The 23787-nt window shown below is 54.9% G+C and overlaps 1 protein-coding gene across 1 annotated transcript in view; it reads left to right on the plus strand.

Annotated features, from left to right (window-relative positions):
- Positions 1-23787, plus strand: part of MYO7A (myosin VIIA) — an 87321-nt gene that overhangs the window by 40093 nt on the left and 23441 nt on the right. The window contains exons 18-34 of the mRNA XM_039848328.1: positions 1893-1999; positions 7844-7981; positions 9330-9488; positions 9939-10031; positions 12095-12189; positions 13351-13435; positions 14013-14231; positions 14643-14750; positions 15577-15786; positions 16181-16384; positions 16634-16810; positions 17263-17352; positions 18557-18684; positions 20810-20936; positions 21408-21527; positions 22109-22282; positions 23177-23404. Of these exons, the coding sequence (XP_039704262.1) occupies positions 1893-1999; positions 7844-7981; positions 9330-9488; positions 9939-10031; positions 12095-12189; positions 13351-13435; positions 14013-14231; positions 14643-14750; positions 15577-15786; positions 16181-16384; positions 16634-16810; positions 17263-17352; positions 18557-18684; positions 20810-20936; positions 21408-21527; positions 22109-22282; positions 23177-23404 (2462 nt within the window). The remainder of the gene's footprint in view (positions 1-1892; positions 2000-7843; positions 7982-9329; positions 9489-9938; positions 10032-12094; positions 12190-13350; positions 13436-14012; positions 14232-14642; positions 14751-15576; positions 15787-16180; positions 16385-16633; positions 16811-17262; positions 17353-18556; positions 18685-20809; positions 20937-21407; positions 21528-22108; positions 22283-23176; positions 23405-23787) is intronic.

Below are 23787 nucleotides of genomic sequence, written 5' to 3' on the forward strand. Positions count from 1 at the left end.
ATGCACTTCTTTCTTTCTGGAATATGTAACTGAGTTCATTTTTAAGCTAGAACTGAAGAAGGGGGTCAGAACACAGTCAAGTTTACCCCACTTGAAATTTTTATAGGGTCCGTCAAGAGCCTGCAGACTGCCCTTCCCAACCCGCACCTCCCACCCTGGTGTAAAGGGCTGGCCTCAAACGGGCATCAGTTGTGGGATGTGTCTACATTGCTCTCCTGCCATTCGGTCTCAAAGGGTCCCACCCACAGTCCAAGCCAGTGAAATTCAAAATAAACAAGCAAAAAGCCATCAGGTTCATACTTCTTCGTTGAGTTGATCCAGAAGGCAGAGAGTGTTATCAGTGAGCTATGCTGCAAGAATAGGATCAGCCCTCTCTTAAAATATGGAGTGTGAGATCTGATCCCTCTGTTAGAAAGAAGGAAGCCAACATTAAGTTTGAAGGACTGTTGGGCAAACCAGTGGGTCTGTTGTTTGGAGTAATAAAAAACTGTATCTTTCAGTTCAGTTCAACCAACATTCACTGACCATCTGTTATATACAAAGCTTCACACTGTTGCTGGGATACAGAAATGAAAATGAGTAAACTCTACGTGCTTATAAAATTATAGAATGTTAGATCTGCAGGGAACATAAGGATCGTCTATTTTAATCGTTTTGCAAACTAAAGCCCAGAGAGGGAAACAACTTGCCTGAGGTCACTAATCATTTCTGAGTTGCTTTAAACAATTCTACTAGCATTTTCTGGTTCGAGAATACTGTCTTAAGCTAGCATTTCATTTATGACATGGGTGGTGTTAGGTGATATGAAGAGAAGCAAGAGCTTATGGGTACTGTCATTCCCATCTGACCGATGAGGAAGCTGAAGCCCAGAGGGAACCTTCCCAAGGTCCCATGGTGAGTCTGTCATAGAGCTTTAATTAGAGCCCTACAAACAATTCTGTCCCAACACCAGAGCCCACTCTCCCGCTTCTGAGCGCCTCCTGCAGCTCTCTCCTCCTCAGACACTGGACAGGCAGCCCAGCAATGGGTGTCTGTGCCATCTACCAGCCAGGACAGCCTGAGTCCTGTGTGGGGAGGGTGCTGCTTCTCTGCAGTGTTCTTCCTCCCCAGGCATCCCCAGACCTTGGGCACCCCGTCTCCTGCCTCATCCTAGCAAGGGCCCCCATTAACCAGTTTCTGACTCCTCAGTCCCTAGGAAATCCCTAGAAGCCTTCTCTGGGGTCTTTGTGGTGCAGGGGAGCCTCCCTAGGCTGTGCTAGGGGTCCTGGGAGCTTGTCTTAACTCTGCTTGACCTGCTGTCTTAACTTGGTGTTAGCATGTCTGAACATTGCTTAACTCCTGAGAAGATAAATTCCTGCCTGTCTTGCATCTTCAGGAGGTGTGGTGAGCATCAGAGTTGCAAGGGCACTTTGTAAAACATAAGACATGGTCCAAATACAAGCTAATTCCTTTAACTGATTCCTTTACTGTTAGGTGGTACCAGATCAATATCTATTTTCTCCCATGTGACACACTTACTTACAAGGGTTTTTGACACCTTCGTTCAAAAGACTAAGGCTAGCACTGCAGGCACCGGGGTGTTTCAGTCAGGAAGGTGGTCCTGCTCCCTCCTGGAGACTGAGACCTCCTGCCCTCCTCTCTGACAGGGCCTGGAAGGGGAGGGCTGTGTGGTTGACAAGACAGAGTTCCAGTTTTGGCTCTGCCACTCACTTTCTCTGTGATCTGGAGCAAAACACTGTCATTACCAGGCCTCAATGTCCTCACTGTAATATGGATGTGGTTGAACTAGATGAATTTTGAAGCTCCTCCTGGGCATTGAGGAGGATTTGGGGAGGGGCTGAGTCTTGTCTGCCAGAGCTGGTGAGGTGTGACCACCCTTTGCCACTGCCCAGGCTTCCTGGAGAAGAACCGAGATACCCTCCATGGAGACATCATCCAGCTGGTCCACTCCTCCAAGAACAAGTTCATCAAGCAGATCTTCCAGGCTGACGTCGCAATGGTAACGTCAGGGCTGGGCTTCCGTGGGCAGGAAGGGCCCCCCAAAGCCTGGCTAGTGTCTAGCACCCCCTTTCTCCCTTGTCCAATAGCTTCAGCTGAGCCCCTTCTGTTACAGTGCTTTGCTGTAGTTCCAGGAGGGCCCTTGAGGGGTCTCTAAGACTCTCCCATCTGGTCCTCTTGTACTGATGAGGGGGTGCAGGTGGGGTGCAAGGCCCAGAGAAGGGTCACGTGAGAGGCTACAGATTAGAGCCTAATCAGGACTCAGTTTACTGTGGGGGTCCCCTCTCCCTGCTGCCTGGACCCCTAGTGCTAGCAGGGAGCCCAGATGAAGGGAGCACACCCAGCCCCGAGGACATGGATGAGTGTGGGTGTTCAGAGAAATGGCACAAAAGGTGTATTTGTGTCAGTCCTGGACCCCATAATACAGGGGACGGAGAATTTCCTGCCGTCTACATTTCCTTCCCCTAGGGTAGTAGTCCGGTGGATTTTTTCTTCAGGAATGTGTCGTATGCCTTTTTATTTCATATTTTCCTCTTGTCCCATGGCTTCCTGAAGGATGTACAGAAGGGCTCACGGGGAGGGGCAGAGCTGCTGCCCCCTCAGGGCCCATCCTGGTGCCCTTGCTGCCCCTGGCCCCCAGGAGCCCTGACCTCTGCCCCTGTGGGTTTTGCCCTGTTTTCTGACCCACCACGTTCTCCTTGCTCCCCTCCCCCCATCTCGCCTTGCACTGTGGTTCCTGTTGTAGTTTCTCTGTGGTTATTCATCGGGCACTCTCCGCCAGTCAGCAGCTTCTGCTAAGGTAAAAGACCCAGACCCCGCCCGGGGCCAGAGGATGGTGGGAGAGGCCTCAGTGGCCCCTGGGGCTGGGCTGTTTCCTTGGCCCCAGTGGCACTGAAGCTTGGGAAAAGGGCCGGCATTTTCTTTTTTTCTTTTTGGAGTGTGTTTTTTGTGGAGTGGTTTGTGAAGTGGTTTTGTTTTTTGAGTTGTGTGTACTGCAGGCATCTCAGTTTCTTAAAGGAGGAAACTGAGTGTTAGAAAAAGAGGCAAGACTTGCTCAGCTACCCTGTGAGTCAGGGAGGAGCTGGGATGGAGCCCGTGTCTCCCAAGGCCTCTCTCAAATTGAGTCTCTGACTCAGCCAGGCCCTGCTAAGTGTGTCCACAACTTGGTCAGATCCTCTGATAATCCTGTGGAACAGGTGGAGCAGGTAGTATTTTCTGCATTTTGCAAGTGGGGGACCGAAGCTCAGAAATGGCGTGTGATTCACCCCAAGTCTCGGCATCCTGGGGAGCTGACGGTGGAAGTCATCGTCCCCAGACCTCCTTAAGTCCTAGAACAGCATCCCTGGTGTGTCCTGACCACCACCTTCAAGCTGTGGCTCCCAAGGCACTTTAGGTCCCAAAGGTGCTAGAGACTTTTTGCAGCAGCATCTCTCTGCCATCCCCTTTGCCTCCCTTTTCTCTTCTCAGCCCTCAATTTCCTCTCTGCCTAATACTGACGTCCTCCACATTTAGTCTTAATGCGGAGTCCTTCTTCCTTCCTACACATCTGGCATCCCCTGCTACCCAGTGCCTCGCAGAATTCTGAGACAATTCACGAAAGCCATAGCAGCAAAGCAGAGCGCTTGTCTGGACAGTGGCCTCTGTCCTTCCCCGTGGATTTGCCCTGGTATCCCACTCCCAAGGCCAACACTGTGGCCCATGTGGCTGATGGGGTGAATGTAGAGCCACCGACAGAGAACCTGAAGCACCAGCACCCAGCAGCCCCGACCATGAACCCTTCTAGCGCAGGGTCACAGCACCGATGAGACAGGTGTGGTCTGGGCCCACTCTCTTCTCTCCTCCTCTAGTCCCCGGCCCACTCCCTGCCAGGCCCACCCATTCCTCCTGGTCTTTGACGGTCCTGGGAGACCATCGAACCCTGTCTTCTCCTTCCTTCTCTCCTCTCGTTCCAAAGCATCTAGAAGCATCTGGAGACCTCTCCATGAAGTTTCCTGCTCTAAGGCTCCTTCTCCTGGACCCTGGGACTAGAATCTACTTGCTGAGGCACCATGGAGAGGCTCAAGCATAAGACCCTGAGGTCTCTAGAAATGATCCACTCCTGAGGGAGTTTCTAGAGCACAGAATTATTAGATACAGTGGTGACAAATTTGACACCAATTACATCTACTCTTTTGGGCCAGGCTGTGAGCTCTGCACTTACATTTCATACCTGATTCACTCCCCACAGTGACCCTGTGAGTAATTACTGTTGCCCCCATGTTATAGCCGAAGAAGCTGGGGCCCAGAGAGGCCGAGGCGCTTGCTCGAGGCCATCCAGCTTTTGTGACACGCAGGGATTTGATCCAGGTCTGTCTCAGGGAAGTGCTGAGACTTGTTCAAGGTCACCTTCAAGTGAAGGCTAAAGTGAGACTTTTCAAGACCCCTGCTCTTTTTCACTGTACCATGCTGTCTCTGATGTCTCTGTAAGCGTCACCCTTGGGGGAAAAATGCTCTGTAACTGCTGGAAACATGATAGCTCTGTTGAAGGGACATAGAAGTCAACTTGGTGAAGTGTGAAGTCACAGTTTATTCGATACAGTTTACCAGCTGCAATGCTTTCCTCAGGGTGGAAGCCTAGATGCCTCGGGCCAGTGATCCGAATTCACGTCCTGTGTAGGCTCCTAAGCCCTGAATTCCCATCCCTCCACTCTGTGTCTGCCTCCCCAGGGCACCCTGGGCAGCCTCACCCCAGCCATTGCTGCTGGAGGGATCAGCCAAGCATGAAGACCATAGTTCTTCCAAGGCATTGAGGAATGCCCACCCCCATTAATGTCTAATTCTAGTCACATGTCCCCGGGGCTCTGAGTCCACAGGATCTTTGTTCACTCCTTGCACGGGTGGCTTTTCTTGCCTGTGACTTCCCAGCCCTGTTCACATCATGCTCACGGCCCCTCAGATCCCCTCCGCGGAGTCATTTAACATTGACTTTTGGACTTTTCCCTTACTTCCTCCTGTCCCCCATCCCCAAATATCTTCAGTTTACTCTGGAAAACAAGGAATATCAGAAAGGACTACTTATCTCTTCAATGAAATGAAGCCGAATCAGGAACCCAGGTGGCGAGGGAAGTGAGAACAGACCCTACAGCTGCATAGCCCCACTTACTCATTCATTCAGTCACAAATACTTACTGAGTGCCCATTGTATGCCAGACATTGTCCTACTTCGGGGGAACATAGTAGCAGTAAACGAAACAAAAAATCTCTGTCCGCATGAAACTTACATTCTAGCAGCAGGGGAAATAATTAATAAGTAAATAAATATGTAAAATATATAATATGTCCGGTGGTGGTATATGATATGGAGAAAAATTATGGAGTGGGGAATGCTGGTGGAAGCTTTGCAATTTTGAGTAGGGGGATCAGGAAAGGCCATACTGAAATGCTGATAAGGAGGTGAAGAAACCAGCCACATGCATTCCGGAGGGAAAGCATTGCAGGGAGACGAAACAGCAAGTGAAAAGCTCTAAGGTGCTTCTTAAGCCCAAAGCCTGCCTGGTGCGTTGTAGGAAGAGCAGCAGGTGGTGGAGAGACTAGCAGTCAGGGAGGCCAGATCCTGTGGGACTTGTTGGTCCTTATGAGGACCTTGGTGTTCATGCTGAGCAAATGGGGGAGGTATTGGAGGCTTTTGAGCAGGGGCAGACGTGACCAGGTTTGTGTTTTAACAGCCTCACTCAGGCTGTTGTGTCGACAGCGGAGTGGAGGGTGGTGTGGAGTGTGGGAGACAGAAGGAGGGCGATCAGTTGTTCGGAGGTTACTACAATCATCCGAGAGCTGTCCGAGAGCCATGCTGGCGGCTTGGACCAGGGTGATGGTGAAGGAGGTAAGAAGAAGGAGTCGGGCCCCGGGTCCACTTTGGAGGGGGAGCCAAGAAGATTTGCCGACATATTGGATGTGAGAGAAGCGGGCAATTCCTAGATTTTTGGCCTGAGCAATTGGAAGGTGGACAATTCCTGGGAGCTCATGGACACTTGGAACGAGTTCAGTACCTCCTCAGTTCAGCAGTGTGGTTGACTGTTACTGTGCCAGGCCCTGGGCACAGCAGTAAGCAAGGCAGACCCGCCTGTCCTCACTGCCCAGCAGGGAAGGCAGAAAGTGGTTCCAGTGTGATCAAAACCAAAGAAGAGTGTGTGCTGTGTGTGTGCGAGTGGGCTCTGTGTGTGCTGTGTGTATTATACGTATGTGTGTGGTGTGTGTTGTATAAGTTGTGTGCTATGTGTGTTGTATGTGTGCGCTGTGTGTATGTTGTGTCTTGTTGTGTTGTGTTTGTGCGTGCCGTGTAGGTATGAATGTACTGTGTCCATGCAGGTGTGCTCTGTATGTGCTTTGTGTCACATATGTGTGTGCGCTATGTGTGAGTTGTGTGCTGTGCGTGTCTGTGTGTGTTGTGTGTATGAGTGTGTGTCTGTGCTGTGTGTGTGCTGAAGGCAGGGGCTCTAATGCAGGCTGGGCACAGCCCAACCTGAGCAGCTCCCCCTCTAAGTCTGGGTCACCCAGTGCTACTGCTGGGTTGGGTTCGAGGGCAGCCGTGGGGGCCACAGACCTGATAGTCACCCTACTCCAATACAAATACTCCCAGCTTCCCTTGGCAAGCCCTAGTCATGTTCCAAATACAGCTAAAGTGGAGAACACGGCAAATCTCAGAATATCAAGTGTTTGCTGTGTTGACAGGTTCCATTTCAGTCTGGGGGCATATCGTCTATGCGTTAAACGCCTCTGCCTCCCCAGCATACCTCACACGTCTATATCTGAACCCCTGGTTTTTGGTGCTATAGAGGATCAGATAAAATTATGTCTAATTTAAAGTATTAATTCTTACAATGATAATCAAATTCATTCATAAGCAATCCTCACCCAAATGAAATCTCCAGGAAAACAATAACATCAAAATGCTTTGGAATCAAATGTAGTCTCTATGTCTAGTTTCTCGGTATCAGTCTGAGATAATCTGCTTCCTGTTTGTTTGCTGCTCAGGTTCCCCCCGGCCCCACCACAACGTGCCCCTCATTTCTCAGTATTCAGAGAGGGGACCCCACCAGGGTAGGGAGGTGCAGGGGTCGTTGGCCTACTCTCCCAGAGACAGGCTGATGGAGCACTGAGCCTTGGGCCTTGGGGCCAAGGAGTGGGGGCCAGCCGCGTGCCTTCCTAGGAGGCTGACTGGGGCCTGCCCCACCCTGCCTGCTGCTGACCAGCTGATCCCACAGGGAAGGGAGGGCACAGGCAGCACCCTCCCCGTCTACATCCCAGGTTCCCAAGTTGCTGTTTACATACTCTGGGCCCACCTTGTCACAGCCCTGTCAGCTAGATAGATGACACTATTCCCACCTAGGAAAGGGAGGCTCAGTGCTGTTTAGTGACCTGCCCAAGATCACATAGCTAGGAGGTGGCAAGGCCAGGATTGGGATTTAGGTCTGTCTAACCCGTCTCTAGGGACAACCCCAGTGCCTTGAGGAGACCAAGTTCGGCCACTTGTTTATTCCTGGAAAGGGAGGATGGAGACTCAGAGAGGAGCTGTGCCTTTCCCAGAGCCTTCTAGCACACAGGGTGGAACCCAGAGCTCTCCGACCCCCCACGCATGCTCCTCCTGGCTCAGGTCCCAGGAGGCTCCCCAGAGGGTTTGCAGCTGGGGCCCAAGCTCCAAGCCCAAACCAGGAGAGTCACAGGATAACCCCAATTGCTGGGCCAGCCTGCTTCCCTGGGCAGTTCTCCCTTAGTCCCTGAGCCCACTGACCTCCCCTCCAGCTTCCCTTCCGGGAATGCTGGAGGGGCGCAGGTCAGCCCCTCCCATCTCTGTGGTCCGTCCCCCCAGGGCGCCGAGACCAGGAAGCGCTCGCCCACACTCAGCAGCCAGTTCAAGCGGTCACTGGAGCTGCTGATGCGCACACTGGGTGCCTGCCAGCCCTTCTTTGTGCGCTGTATCAAGCCCAACGAGTTCAAGAAGCCCATGGTAAGTGGCCCCGGCCAGGGGGCCAGGCCAGGACCAGCCTGGGGTGATGGAGGGGCTGGGCCATGGGGTGCAGGGTAGTTGATAGCCCACACATTTGAGATATGGGACTGGAGGCTCAGGGCGGCTAAGGGGCTTGAGGCTGCAGAGCAGGACTCTGTGCTGCCTCTTGCTGGGCTTCCTCTCCTTCCAGGGTTCAGGAGAGTGTTGTTTACCACAAGGCTCTTTCCAGAGACCTGGGGGGAAGCTGGGGCCTGGGGGTCTGGGGAGGGACGGAAGTCAGGAGGCCAGTGCTGGGCCAGGGAAAGTGCCCGGAGGGAGAGGAAACAGGTGGCGGAAGCCAGCCCTGCCCCCTGCCTGGAAACATTCCCCAGAGTGGGCTGGCCAGTGCCCCTGGGGCTCGGGACCAGGTCTGCAGGGGTGTGAGGGTCACAGAGGGCTCCAGCAAGCTCTCCAGCTAATGCAGGAGGTCCTGGGAGACTGAGGCCAGGGCCCTGCCAAGGCAGTGGGTACCATGTCTCCCACTTTCAGATGCGCTAGAACCTTCTCCGGGTCCAGACCGCAGCATCTGTGGCCTGGACCTTGGCAGCAGGACATCCTTACTACTATCCTGCCTTTCCATCTCTGTCCTCCCTGTCCAGACCCCCTTCTGATCACAGTGAGAGACAAGAGACTCAGACACAAATTGAACTGATTGCTCCCTGCTACCTCCCTAGCCTGTCCCCTGAGGACCTTCCCAGCCCCTCCAGGAACCCCGAGTGGCCCTGCCCTGCTGCCATCACAAAAATGACTTTGTGCCAATTAGAAAAATGTGTCTCTTTCTTAAGGCACTTTACTGTCAGTGGCCAGAAAGTTATCTGAATAATTACAAATGCATAATGGCTGTAACATGAAAGGTGCCCCCTGGGGTTGTGCGAGGCATCGACCACCTATACAACCGTAATCTTGGGGTGAAGTAGCCTCCTCAGTCCCTGTAAAGTCCCCCAACATGTCCTGCATGTTCAGGCTTCCACGCCTTTGCACATACTCTCCCCCACAACCCCGGGTGCCCTCTCTCCTGTCAGGGTTAGAGTAAAGACCACCTCCTCCATGAAGCCCTCTCCAGATGTGCCAAGGGGAATTAAACCATCTCTTCTCTGTGCCCCCAAAGCACCAGCTCACCGTGTGTAAGAGTCTCTGCTGTTGTGTGGGTTCGAACTGCAGATCCAGGTCTAGTCCTGCCTTTGCTCCTTCCTCATCTGCCATGGGGCCCTGGCCTCTCTCGGGCTTTACCTGGGACTAGGAAATTCAGAGCAGGGATGACCTCCCAGCAGGAGCCTCCAGTGCTGACACTCAGCTCTGTGCCCTGCAGCTGTTCGACCGGCACTTGTGTGTGCGCCAGCTGAGGTACTCCGGGATGATGGAGACCATCCGAATCCGCCGAGCCGGCTACCCCATCCGCTACAGCTTTGTGGAGTTCGTGGAGCGGTACCGAGTACTGCTGCCCGGTGTGAAGCCGGCCTACAAGCAGGTACAGAGCCGGGGCCTCGATGGCAGGAGGGAGGGTCCTAGCCCTGGGCCGGGCAAGGGCCCCAGTTTTCTCACTGGCATAGTGTGTTAGGCATGACACCGGCTCAGCCGCCTCCGGTATGGCTGCGAAAACTGAGGGTCAGGCAGTGGAGTGCATCTGAAGGCTCCAGTGGCCATGCTTGGTGGGCGTGGACATGACACATGTGGTGTAATGGACGAGACCAGGGCTGCTGAGTGGGCCCCAGATGTTAGATATGGAAGAGGGTTTTGCAGTCATGCTGCAGAGCTAAGGAGAAAAGTGAGGATCAGAGCAGGCAGGACCTGGTCGGGGGTCACACAGCGAGTCGGGGCAGAGCTGGAGCAAGAGCCCTGCCTCCCAGCCTCGGGAGGAACACTCAGGTGGCCTGACACTGGCCGGGCAGCCCATCCCCTTATTCACCCCTTCCCCCAGGACGACCTTCGGGGGACGTGCCAGCGCATGGCTGAGGCTGTGCTGGGCACCCACGATGACTGGCAGATCGGCAAAACCAAGATCTTTCTGAAGGTGAGACAGCCTCTCTGACTCTGGTGGCCTTGGGGTCTGCAACCTCCCCATCGTGGCAGCTCTAGAGAAGCCGCAGCATCAGATGGGGTCAGTGCTCGGCCTTTGGATCCTCTTGTCCTGTAGCCTGTGATAGGAGGAGCAGGTGGAGAATGAGGCCTCCATGGTGGGGGAGCCATCTGTGACCTGAGGGTGGGGTCAGAGCACTGACGGTGGGTGAGAAAACAGAAGACCAAGGCCGGCTCACCAGGAAGGCCTATATTCAATCCTGACCCTGGGGCTGTCTTCCCTGGGACTTTGTGCAGGTCACTGGCCCTTTCTGGGCATCGTTTCCCCATCTGTAAACTGGAATGTGCCTGGAAGGGGTGGGCTCTTGAGTGAATCTTTAGGTCTCCTCCTGTGTTTTCCTGCCAGGCAGGGTTCACCAGGGGCTGTGGTGGGACTCTAGTGTTCCCCGACCTGTTCCTGCCCTCCCTGAGCACAAACTTCGAGTTCTCTGGCTCCCCGCTGGCAGCCTGGGCAGGACATTGGAGCCTGGCAGGGCTGGGAGCAGGAAACTGGGTCACGGGGAGTCCTGGCCTTAGAGCAGAGCTTGCTGGGGTTTGATGGCAGGGCAGCTGCAGCAGACAGTGTACGCTTCCAGCATGCCGGCTTCCTCATTTCCATTTCCGATGTACTAGATTTCTGGCTGTCCTGGGTGACAGGGCAGGGCTCCTTCTTCTGGTACTGGGTGGGGTCCAGGCAGTGCAGGACATCTGGGCGGAGGGAAGGGAGGAGCCAGCCGTGAGCTGGAGGGAGCCCTGAGGTCCAGTCTAACTCCTTTCTGGCTGCGGGGCCCTGGGCTAGTCCCTCCATCTCCCTGAGCCTTCATTTCCTTATTGGAAAAATGTGTCCACTGTTCCCTGCGTCTGTGTCTCATAACTGGCCAGACCCTGGTATGGGCTTTTTGTCCATGATCTCATTTAGCTGTCACGGCAGCCCAGTGAGGTAGCATTGTTAAGCCCATTTCAGGGGCTCAGGGAGGAGCGGCAAGTCGTCCAAGTTCAGGTGCTGGGCTACGAGCCTGGGTTGGTCTGATGCCCAGCCTGTGTGGATTAAGGGAGAGGAGGCGTGCAGCATGATGGCTCCCAGTGCCAGATGGTGCTGAGGGCCATATTGACCCATCCTCACCTCTCCGGGCTCTTCAGAAATGGGCAGTGCCTCAGGGTCTACTTTCGTTCATTCATTCACTCGGAAAGGCTTGGCTGAGCAGCTCCTCTGTGCTGAGCCCTGCCCACAAGAGTGTGGTCTGTGATTATCTGGAGGATGTGGCACCCCCATGAGACTCAGCTTCCCCAGGGCAGGGTCCAGTCTGCCTGGTTCCCTGTGGCTCCACTCCAGCACCTCACCCAGTGCTGGCAGTGGAGACATTCGATTCATATGTACCGAATGATGAAGTTTTGTCTAACTGGAGAGAGAGTTGGGGCTCAGATGAGGAGGAGAGAGGCCTGGAGAAGTCAGCAGGGCCTGGATCATGGAGGGCCTGAGTGCTGGCGTAGCGGGGCGGGCGGGGGGAGGGGGAGACCAGGCTTGACCTTGGGAACCATAGGGCATCACTGTAAGGCCATCATCGGATTTGTTTTAGGAAGGTCGCTCCTTAGGGAGGGCTGGGTGGGAGCGACAGAGGCCAGGAGACTGATTAGGAGGCTGCTGCCAAGATCCTGGAGGGATATGACGGTGGCCTGGCCCAGGTCAGGGGCTGATGTGACAGAGACATCTGGAAAAGCAGGGACTCAGCAAGGAAGGCCACAAGAATGAAGCGAGTGTGTGCGCCTGCTGTGCTGTCAGACCCCACCCAGTCAAATTAGGCTCCTCCTGCTCCGTCTGTCTCACCCAGGCCTCTGGGAAACAGCCACCATCACCTCTTTATGTACTATGGCTGTGGGGCCAGAGCAGGGCTGGGAGCCCGTGGGGCCCAGTTAAGCCTTGGGGCTGAAGTCCTAGTGACAGAAGGGAGAGCCCACCTGGTAGCCTCGGCTGGGGACTGGAGACCGTGGTGGGCGCGGCTCAGGAGCTCTGCCCCCCAGGACCGCCACGACACGCTGCTCGAGATGGAGCGGGACAAGGCCATCACCGACAGAGTCGTTCTCCTCCAGAAGGTCATCCGGGGGTTCAAAGACAGGTACGCGTGGGAAAGGCTCTGCCCCACCTCAGCCCACACACAGGTGCATGTGCATATGCTTGGCTCTCCTCTGCTCCTCCCACGTGAACACTAAGAATAAGCACACACACCCCTGCATCCACATGGATGAACATAAAGACACAAGATTTGCACACACTCGTCAGTGTTGTGTATGCCCAGTAATACAGTATGCTCACCTGTATACACACACACGCGCGCGCGCATGTTGCATGGCTACATGGGGCACACGCATGTGGACACTCTGTGGTCTCAGATTCCTAACGAAACTTCTCAAAGAGGAAATTCGAGATTTTATAAATTACAAAGTGTATCCCACATTCAATGTAGGAGACGTGTGTACAGCTGTGACAATTCACAAATGGTCAGGACTGACTCTGGATTGTGATTCCGGCCCCACAAAAATCTCACAGCCTTTTCCTTTTGCATCTCATCTGGTCATGCCCTCCCTCTCTCCATCCATCCATCCATCCACCCACCTACCTGTCTGTTTATCTGTCTGTCTGTCCATTTATCATCCTCTCCCAGAAGTGCTCTTGTATGCATCTAGGTATTGACTTGCTGGCTCACTCACACAGTAATGTATTCAATTTTTGCTCTTCCTATATTTATGTCTACATTCAGCAGATACCTGTTTGATGTGTGGTGTCTTTGTCCTCCATCAGGTAGTAGGTGACTGTCAACCTGTAGAAGCTGCTTGGTGTGTGCAGGGGAACACTACTGCACTCACTTAGAGTCAGTCAGACGATGCGGGTTCTAGTCTCAACCACACTGAGCCTCAGTTATTTATCTATAAAAGGGGGAAGTTAGTAATAAGTCATGTTCATAGTGTTCAAAGCTTTTAATTTTTATATTATATTATTTACTTATTATTCATACATTTATTCATTTAATAAATAATGGAAAGCCTCCCTGTTGGGCTCATGTGACAAGCCTGTGAGGCAGGCAGGGCAGGCATCATTCTACCCACTTTACAGATGAGGAAGTTGAGGCACAGAGTGGTAATGACCCAGGTCATGTATCCGGGAGACACACAGCAGGGACTACCCCAGCTCTCCTGATTCCAAACCCCGCCTGCACCCTGGGTGTCTCTGGGTGCCGAGGCTCTGCTCTGGGGGCTCCTGCATCATGCTGCTGTTTCAGGTCTAACTTTCTGAAGCTGAAGAATGCCGCCACCCTGATCCAGAGGCACTGGCGGGGCTACAACTGCAGGAGGAACTACGAGCTGGTGAGCCTCCCCAAGGGGGCTGCTCCTGGCCCCTCAAGGCCTTTGAACCTGGCCCCACTGCCATAGCAGCAAGACCGTACCTGTGTTTGGGGACTGGGTGGCCTCCTGCCACTGCCCCGGCCTCCCCCTACCATTCCTCCAGCCCAAAGTCCAAGTCCAGTTCTTTCAGCTTTTCCCATCTGGTCAGCAATGTTTGGGCTTTTCTTCTGGAATGTTTTGTTGGTGTGAGCACTGGATCATTAGAGACTTCAGAAGGGGCCGGGAGCAGGTGTGTCCCATGGACCTTGGTGAAGCAGCTGGGCTGTAGCCTGGACTTAGGGCTGGGGTGGTGCACAGGAAGGAGACCGGCTCCCGGTCTGAGGACAGGGTCCCTCAGGAGCCCATCTCAGAGGAAGCCAAGGCTGCTCCCTGGGGAACTTGTGAGAGGAGGTGGAGCTTACCTCTGGGGAGCCCTAGTATGAGGGAGATAGAGCTGTGCCTTCGGGGCGAGCCAGTCGGGGAGTGGGCCCAGCGTAGTGACGCTGCCGCGGGCAGGGTGGGTCCGGAGCGAGGCTCTGAGGGGGCTGCATCCTTGCAGATGAGGCTGGGATTCCTGCGGCTCCAGGCCCTGCACCGCTCCCGGAAGCTGCACCTGCAGTACCGCCTGGCCCGAGGGCGTATCATCGAGTTCCAGGCCCGCTGCCGTGCCTACCTGGTGCGCAAGGCCTTCCGCCACCGCCTCTGGGCCGTGCTCACCGTGCAGGCCTACGCCCGGGGCATGATCGCCCGCAGGCTGCACCGGCGCCTCAGGGCTGAGGTGAGAGGTCTTAAGTCCACAGCATCCTCTGTCCCCAGCCCCATGAGGGGTGTGCCCTCTGAGGGCTGCTGCTGCTCCAGAGGACAAATCACCTGCACTTGCTGGCTGAGGCCTACAGAGGGGACCTAGGGCTGTGCCTCTTCTGAGGAATGACAAAACTGGGGCCAGACCCCTCATTTCCACCTTGGCTGGGGACCCCAGTCACTCTCGTGAATCGTTGGGAGGCTGAGATAAACCTGGTTTGGTTTTGGGATCAGTGTTGTGTAACCTGTAGAATTTCTCAGATGCCTCTGTTTCCCTATAATTATTGGGCAAAGTTGCTCCTGGTCCCAGAGCTCAGTCAGGGTCGGGTGGGGTAGAGGTGGCGGGAAGCACGGGGCTTGGTGCCCACCTGGCTGCCTCTTCCCTCAGTACCGGCGGCGCCTGGAGGCTGAAAAAATGCGGCTGGCGGAGGAGGAGAAGCTCCGGAAAGAGATGAGTGCCAAGAAGGCCAAGGAGGAAGCTGAACGCAAGCATCAGGTGAGCCGGGAATGCCCCAGCCCTCCGATGTCCATTCACTGGTTCAGCAGCCTCCACCTAACACTGGCTGTCCATCCTCTGTCCATGCAACCTCCTTTCCTTTGTGCACTGGGTGCCTGGTCCTGGGCCAGGACAAAGGACAGAGGGCTGTGGCTCCAGAGTGAGAGGGTCCATGCCTGCAGGAGCACCTTTTCTATCTGGAGACAACACGTGAGCCAGGGTGAGAGGACCCAGTATGGAGCCACCAGCCACATGTGGCTACTGAGTACTCGAAATGACAAAGGGATCTAAGTGTGAAATACGTGCTAGATTTTGAAGGCAGTAAGAAAAAAAGGAGTACAAAATACCTCAGTACTTTTTAAAAAAAAAGATTAATTACATGTTGAGATAATATTTTGGAAATACTGGGCTAAAATATATTATTAAAATTGATCTCACCTATTTCTTTTCACTATTTTAAGTGTAGCCACTATATACATGGGCTCATCTTATGTTTCCATTGGACAGTGATGGTCTGAAGCTGGATTTCTGGTTGGGTGGTTCCTTCCAGCTGGGAAGACATGAGCAGGCTTCCTGGAGGAGGTGTTCCAGCTGAGCCCTGAAGGGCAGGCAGCATTTCTGTCTGTGCATCTGTCTGCAGTGGGCTCTGAGGGCTGAGTGGGGCATGGCCCAAGGTGGGGAGGCCTGAGGCTCAGTCCTTCCCAGCAGTAAGGAGGCGCAGGGGGAGCTTGGGACTGCAGCCTGGTTGTTGCGGGGACTCTCATGGGCTCCCCAGAGAGGGCTTGCTCCCTGAGGCTGTCTCCTCTGCATCACCCCTACCTTCCAGGAGCGCCTGGCCCAGCTGGCTCGTGAGGATGCGGAGCGGGAGCTGAAGGAGAAGGAGGAGGCTCGGCGGAAGAAGGAGCTGCTGGAGCAGATGGAGAGAGCCCGCCACGAGCCCATCAATCACTCGGATATGGTGGACAAGATGTTTGGCTTCCTGGGGACTTCGGGTGGCCTACCAGGCCAGGAGGGCCAGGCACCCAGTGGCTTTGAGGTACCAGTTTGAGGACAGGGACTGGTGATAGACCCCAGTGTGATGGCCCTCCATTCTCTTGTGCCCCTTTGCATTAAAGTCCACCTGGTCCCCTCTGAGTAGAGGGCAGCAGTGATGACCTGGGCCAGGGCCTGCAGGTGCCAGGCCCTGTCCCGCCAACAGCCTGTCACATGACCGTAGGCCCATCAATCACTGTCCTTCTCCAGGGCCACTCACGAACTCTAATTAGTTGGTATATTGAGGACCTACCATGGGCCAGGCGCTGTCTGGGTAGTGAACAGGATGAACACAGCTCACCCTTGTGGAGGGAGAGCTGCCCCACACGACAGGGGTGGGTGGCCACAGCCCAGCTCGAATCTGCCCCCATGGCAGGGAACCCCTCTCATCTCCTCAGGACCTGGAGCGCGGGCGGAGGGAGATGGTGGAGGAGGACCTGGACGCAGCCCTGCCCCTGCCTGATGAGGACGAGGAGGACCTCTCTGAGTACAAATTCGCCAAGTTCGCTGCCACCTACTTCCAGGGCACGACCACGCATACTTACACCCGGCGGCCGCTCAAGCAGCCGCTGCTGTACCATGACGACGAGGGCGACCAGCTGGTGAGGGCTGGGGCTGTGTGGACGGTGTAGGTGCCGAGGTGGCGGGTCCCTGGTGGGCAGGTGCGGCGCTGACCTGACCCGGCCCTGGCCTAGGGCCAGGCCACGTGGGCAAGATCCCAAGGAACACCCGGAGCACTGGCACAGCACCCTCCCGCAGGCCTCTCCGGTCCTCTCCCGAACCCGAGCTTACTCTGCCGGCTTTAGCTGTGTCCTGTGCTCAGGCTTTGACTCACGCGGCTCTGCCCCCAGGCGGCCCTGGCGGTCTGGATCACCATCCTCCGATTCATGGGGGACCTCCCCGAGCCCAAGTACCACACGGCCATGAGTGATGGCAGTGAGAAGATCCCTGTGATGACCAAGATTTACGAGACCCTGGGCAAGAAGACGTACAAGAGGGAGCTGCAGGCCCTGCAGGGCGAGGGCGAGGTGAGACCCAGGCGCCTCCGGCCAGCGTCCCTCCCAGGCCAGAGGGCAGGGCTGCTCCACACCCCAGCTTCAGGGTCCTCAGAAGAAGGAGTGTCAAATCTGCCTCTGCCCCACCTCCCTGACCCCCACTCTCTTCTGTCTACTTGTGGGAACAAATGTCTGAGTGTTTCATAAAGTGCTGGCCCCAAGCGAGTGAAGCCACATGGCAGAGCAGACGGGCTTTGCAGTCAGAGCCTGTGCCAGCATTGACTTTTCTGAGTCTCAGTCTTCCTTCTGTCATTTGGCTGGTGGAGGTAGCAGTGAGGGATGAGGGGCGGGGGTGGCAAGTGGGGTTTACCTCCTAAACATTAGCGTGGAGGTGAGACACCCCTCCAGCCTTTGCCCCATTGTCAACTGCTCTTGTCATTACTTCGGGCCCAATCTGTTGACCCTGAACCCCTTTGGCCCTTTAGGCCCAGCTCCCTGAAGGACAGAAGAAGAGCAGCGTAAGGCACAAGCTGGTGCACTTGACCCTGAAGAAGAAATCAAAACTGACAGAGGAGGTTCGAGCAGACCCTGAGCTGCCTTAGGTGGCCCAGGCTGGGACGAGGATGGTCTTGGGACCCACGGGGATGGGAGCAGGAGTCAACATCACCTGTCTGCAGGGCTCTGGGATGGCTGGCAGCAGGACAGCATAGGGAGTGATCAGGGGCCAGGTCAGGGCGGGCTTCTCAGAGCAGGGGACCCGAGAGCTGGGGAAGACTGGACTGGCAGATGGTGAGAGGGAGGGCATCTTCTGCCAGGGCATGGACCCATTGCATTTGATCCAAGGACATTTTTATGGGATGAGTGCCACACTCTTGGTTTGCTTGAACTCATTGGTTTAGTCACCTTACCTTTTCTGAGCACTGTCTCTGTGCCCCATGATTGTCCAGGCTGGGAGGGCAGACAGACAGAAACCAAGGCATTTACAGCACAGGGGCTGGCTCCCCATACCCTGCATTTGCACACACCAGTCTCTCTGCCTAAAATTCTTCCTTTCTCTTCTCTGCCTGGGTGTCACCTCCAGGAAGCCTCTTAGGACCCTACAAGCCTCTACAGCCATCAGGCTTCACCTTGGGGCTTCCACAGCCTACTTTGCCTTTGCCCCTATCTTGTTTTCCATCTGAAAACCCTCCCGCACCCCTCCCTGAGGCATCGGCAGGGGCATGCTACCTTTTCTTACCCTCTCGCTCACTCCACATTTCTGGGCAGGGCGCAGGGCTGGCATTGTGGGCTGTGTGGGACCAGAGAGGAGAAAGGCATCTGTAGGAACCGAGGCTGGGGGCTGTTCACATGGAGGCTGGGGCACTGGTGATGGGTGGTGGTGACTGGGGAGCACTCTGGGTGTCAGAATTGTGTGTATGTGGACCTACCCTGGAGAAATAGGGGTCCCGCCAGGAGTTGGAGGAGCAGGCTTTGTCCTGGCTGAAAGGGCTTTCCTGGGGTAGAGGATGAGGGTGCGGTGTCAGGGAGCTTTATCCCCAGAAGTGGGTGCCATCAGGCCAATGCTCCCGGCTCTGTGGGTTGGTCATTGATCCAATGTTTGTTCTGCACAGGGTGGGATATGACAGGACAGGGGTGGGGGGGTATGACAGTAGTGGGAGCCAGCTCTTTTGGCCACTCTCAGGATTCTGCTCTCTGGGGAAGCGGGCAGACTCAGGCATGAGTCAGGGCCCCTCACTTCACCCAGCCCAGCTTAAGCCATGTCCCTTCCCTGTGGCCCAGGTGACCAAGAGACTGCACGACGGGGAGTCCACAGTGCAGGGCAACAGCATGCTGGAGGACCGGCCCACCTCCAACCTGGAGAAGCTGCACTTCATCATTGGCAATGGCATTCTGCGGCCAGCTCTCCGGTCAGTGCCTGAGAGGCAGGGGTGCAGGGAAAGGCAGCTGTCTGGGGAGGCGCCCTGAACTTCCCGTGTGTGGCCCTGAAAGGTTTTTGGTGGCTGAGTTGTAGCTTTGTCACCATAACAGCAAATTAAGCCAGACAGGACTGAGTTTAGTCCCTCGGTTCGGCTCACTAGTCATGTGACCTTGGTAGAGTTATTTCATCTCTGTAAGTCTCAGTTTCTTCATCTGTAAAGGGGAAACAATAACAGTACCTGCCTCAAAGGCTTGAGGGAAGGTAAAACTGGGGAAAGCTTCTAACTCTGGAGGCACAGCTGTTGTTATTATCTGGCATGCATTTTCTGCTTTATCCCCTGCCCTGCCAGCTCATGGCCACTGCCCCTGACTCAGGGCTGTGGGCAGGGTTCCTATGGTCAGCATGCCTGGAATCTTGACAGTGCATCCTTTCCCACCCAGGCCCAGGAGAGGCTCACCTCAAGTCTCTGGGGGTTTGTGGGGGAACTAGGATGATCCAGGAGCAATTAAAGAATCAGCTTAGCTGGGTCAGTGAAGGGAAAACAGATAAAACTTTCTAAGAACTCTATCTACACAGTATAGTCAGTTACGAGAGCTGACCCTGTGAACTTGTGTGTGCTGGCTGGGAGGACAGCCGGATGGGGTGGGCCGGTGGATGGGGGGTTGAGCTCCATTTTACCAACGGGAGAACTGAAGTCCTGAGAGGGGAGAGACTTGCCCAGGGGTCACTAGCCTCCCAGACCTCCCTTGCTGCCAGGCTCCCTGAGGTCACTTACTACCTCTCAGAGATGGTCACAGTACCCAGGGTCACCCGCCTCCTGGAAAAAAAGGTAGCTGCTAAGAAGTAAGACTGTGCCTCCCGCTTTTCTCACCGTTAGCCTTAAAATGGTCACTTATAAAGAACATGGTGCCAGGAGCCCTGGACCAGGAGGCGGAAGGCTGGGGTATTGACTCCCCGAGGGACCACTGCTGACCCCTCCTTTCTCTTGGTCTGGGTCTTCCCGTCCATAAAGTAACGGGGGTCAGGGGCTCCCAGCTTCAGGTGATAAAGTTTTTGCATGTCTGTGACAAGATGGGGAGAATAAGAATGTTTCTAAAGCTAAATTTAATTTATTTAAAGGACGGTTCTATGTTCTGAGATTTCACTCTTTTTACTTTTTGAATACTAAAATTACCTTTTTTTTTACAAAATGATTGTGATATAGAAAGTGGTCTGGTTGTGTGTTTGGTGTGTTTTAAATGTCTTTGTTTGTCATGATAAAAAGAGTTTATTTTGAAGTTGCACTGGTTGGTGAACTCTCAAACTAGGGAGCCACTGAATTAGTACCCCCTGCTTATCCAGGCCTGCCCTTCTGAGAAGGAGGAGCAGCAGCAGTGAGTGTCCCCTGGTGGTCACTTCATCGTGGCTCCTGCCCTTGGCCCTGAACCCGCAGGCAGCATCCTAACTGCAGCTAGCATTTATTGAGGATTTACTGTGCTAGGTGCTTTATAAGCCTTGGCTCATTTTTCTTCACAGCAGTCCTGTAAGGAAGGTACTGAAATTTCTCTTCAAAATGAAAGCAAAAAACTACCTTCATTGCTTTAATTTGATTACAAAGGTAATGCATGGCCACTTAAATATTCAAACATTACAGGAATGTATCAAAAGAAAGTCAAAGTCCCTAGTCGTTCCATCTCCTCAGAGAAACTCCCCAGATGTTTGTGCTTTTTCTGCTCTGCCAGTTGCCATTAGTAGAAATTGTACCTGCTGCCATGACTGTGGTTTGGGCTCAGAGAGGTGAACTCGCCTGCCCAGGCCACCCAGCTGGTGAGGGAAGAGGCAGGGGTGGAACCTGTGTTTCACTGTGCACTGTGCCTCAGAGCTGGATATGCCCCACTCTCTGGATCCTGGGGTCCCAGCCATAGATCTGGATAGGAGTCAGGAAGGTGCTTCATGCCTAATGAGCCGGTCTTCAAAGCAGACACTGGCCCAGCCTTCGTACTTTGCCCCACTCCAATCCTCCTGGGTGATCATAGGCAAGTAGGAGAGGACGTGTGTGTCCCCTGTTGCTGGGACTGGGGCGGGGGGCTTTTCTTCTGAGGCAGTCTCCCTCCCATGCTTCCCCGCCTGCCTAGGGACGAGATCTACTGCCAGATCAGCAAGCAGCTCACCCACAACCCCTCCAAGAGCAGCTATGCTCGGGGCTGGATCCTCGTGTCTCTCTGTGTGGGCTGCTTCGCCCCCTCCGAGAAGTTTGTTAAGGTAGGGCCTGGCCTCCTGGGGTGGGAAGGGGAGCTGGGCCCTGTCCTCAGCATAGAGGGGAGAGAACAAGGGGAAGAAGCTCACAGGGACTCGCTAACAGGCCCCGCCCAGGTCGTCTCTCAGGCCTCAGTCGCCCACTGGCCTATCTCTCTGGCCCCTCCCCCAGGCCCCAGCATTTCATGCTCTTCTCCCCTCAGCCCATTTTATTTATGAGGAGACTGAGTTTGACTGCAGCGTCTCCTGAACCCTCTACGTACCGTCTTAGAGCAGGCACTTTAGTTCGTCTCAGGTCAATTTCTTGACTGCTCTCAGTGCGTCTCTGGGTGCTGTGGACACAGAGGCAGAGCAGGTGACAGGAGGACCAAACTAGCTGGTCAGTTCTGTGAGGCAGGAGACCCGGCCAGGCTGCTCTGGTGGTCCAGGTCAGGAAGGCCAGTGTACAGGTCCCCTCATCTGGTCCTCTGTCTGTAGTACCTGCGGAACTTCATCCACGGGGGACCGCCCGGCTACGCCCCGTACTGTGAGGAGCGGCTCAGGAGGACCTTTGTCAATGGGACGCGGACACAGCCGCCCAGCTGGCTGGAGCTGCAGGTGTGGCCCCAGCCCCAGGCGTGTGTGTGCGCACGCGTATACTCAGTGTGTGTTTACACACACGCGTCTCCAGCGCACTCCAGTGCCTCAGAAACATTCCCTGCTTCGGGATTCTGTGGTTCTTCAAGCACCCAACCTCGAGTTCTGGAATCCCAGGCCTCTTGCATTAGGAAAGCCCGCAGGGGATGACTGACTCCCAACTGCTGGCTTTATGATCAAAGCGACTTGGGCAGGGGGTTCCCTCTGTGTCTCCATTGCTTCATCTGAAACATGGCAATAACATACTCACTTCACAGGGTCTTGTGATGGTTAAGTGACATGAGAGCAGGAGCCCCTGGCATGTGGCAATGCCCACCTTCCAGTCCCAATGCCCTGGCTCAGGGGCCATGGAAATCCTATTGGGGTGGGGAGCACAGTAGGGCTCCCTGGGGACCTGTGACCAGGGACAGGCAATGCCCTGGAGGGATGCTGGGGCCCCGGGGCTCTGGGGAAGCTCCAACCCCAGGGAGCCGGAAGAACAGAGTGGGTGAGCTGGTCTGAAGTGAAGAGATTTCCAAAAACCCTTTTTTGGCCACTTTCAGGCCACCAAGTCCAAGAAGCCCATTATGTTGCCCGTGACATTCATGGATGGGACCACCAAGACCCTGCTGACGGACTCGGCCACCACGGCCAAGGAGCTCTGCAATGCGCTGGCCGACAAGATCTCGCTCAAGGACCGCTTTGGGTTCTCCCTCTACATTGCCCTGTTCGATAAAGTACGGCCCCCTCTGCAGCACCTCCCCCTGGTGCTTCCCTGGGCTGCCAACCAGCCCTAACCCAGCGCTGCCCCCTATTGGCTCCAATGGCTTCGCACGGTTTTTTACCTTCAGGGCCTTGGTTTCCTCTGTTAGCGGGTGGTAACCCTGGCCCTGGCCAACCCATTAGGATCGTGGAGAGCTCTTGAGCCCCTAAAGAAAAATCCAACAGTACAGTGTAGATTGAAACCCAGAGCTCACTTCAGTGGTATGCAGCAAGGCTGAGTCAGTCCTCCCCTGCTGCCAGAGAAAGAACACGGCAGAGACAGGCTGGAGGGGCATGCAGCCACTCGGCTCTCTGAGATTCCGTTTTCTCATTTGCAGATGGGGATATCATTCCTCGTCAGGTTGATATGGTAGTTTCTTTTCACTCCTTAGTGACCACCTGGAGTGTGTGCATCCCCAGCACATCCAGGCTTGGAGCCTTCTCTGTGGATCTGGGCCGGGGCTGGATGAGTTTGCCTCCACACCCAGCAACATCACACACAGCAGAGGTGCCCCCTACCCTACTGGTCCAGGGACAGAACCATGTTGTCCAATACAGTTGGCCTGGATTTTTCTCCCCTACAGATAGGTACTTCTTGTATTTTCGGGGACCATTTGTCTATTCGTTTTACAAAACGCTTACGCTAAGAAATAAGAACTTCTGTACAGCTGTGCCGGTTTGGAGCCCATGGCTGGAATCCAGGGGCCTGACGGTGGTCTGCCTCCTCAGTGGCCTTGGTACCGCCCTGCCTCTCTCTGAGCCTCAGCTTTGCATCCAAATGGGAAGAGCTGGCACAGTTGCTGGCTCTACGTAGTTCTTCCCTGCTTGCTCACCCTTCCACTGGTTGACCTCCAGCCTTGCGCTCACAGGTGTCCTCCCTGGGCAGTGGCAGTGACCACGTCATGGACGCCATCTCCCAGTGTGAGCAGTATGCCAAGGAGCAGGGTGCCCAGGAGCGCAATGCCCCATGGCGGCTCTTCTTCCGCAAAGAGGTCTTCACGCCCTGGCACAACCCCTCAGAAGACAACGTGGCCACCAACCTCATCTACCAGCAGGTGGTGCGAGGGGTCAAGTTCGGGGAGTACAGGTGTGAGAAGGTGAGTGTAAGCTGATCAGGCTGAGTTTGCCTGGCTCACAGCTGCCTTTGGGCTGAGTGTTACTGTCTGTGACCCACCATTAGCCAGTGTGGAGGTTAGCCCGGCTGAGGCCAGGCATGATCCAGGCCCCTCCTGGATTTAAGACTCCCTGCAGGAGCGAGGGCTTTGAAGAACAGCCTGCGTCCTGCCAGTGGAAGGTGTTCTCACACGGCTGCAGTGATCGTGCCCGGAACAGCGGACATGCTTCATAACTTGCTGTATTGTTCTGGGTTAGTCTGCAAAACCCTGCCCTAAAGGAGTAAGAGATTCACTCATTAGACCAGAGTTTGCAAATGTGTGTTCTATTTCCTCCCGAGGACAGGAACAATGTAGTTGTTTTGTTT

Source organism: Pteropus medius, unplaced genomic scaffold (genome assembly GCF_902729225.1).
Source record: "Pteropus medius unplaced genomic scaffold, Ma_sr-lr_union100, whole genome shotgun sequence".
Classification (NCBI taxonomy): Eukaryota; Metazoa; Chordata; class Mammalia; order Chiroptera; family Pteropodidae; genus Pteropus; species Pteropus medius.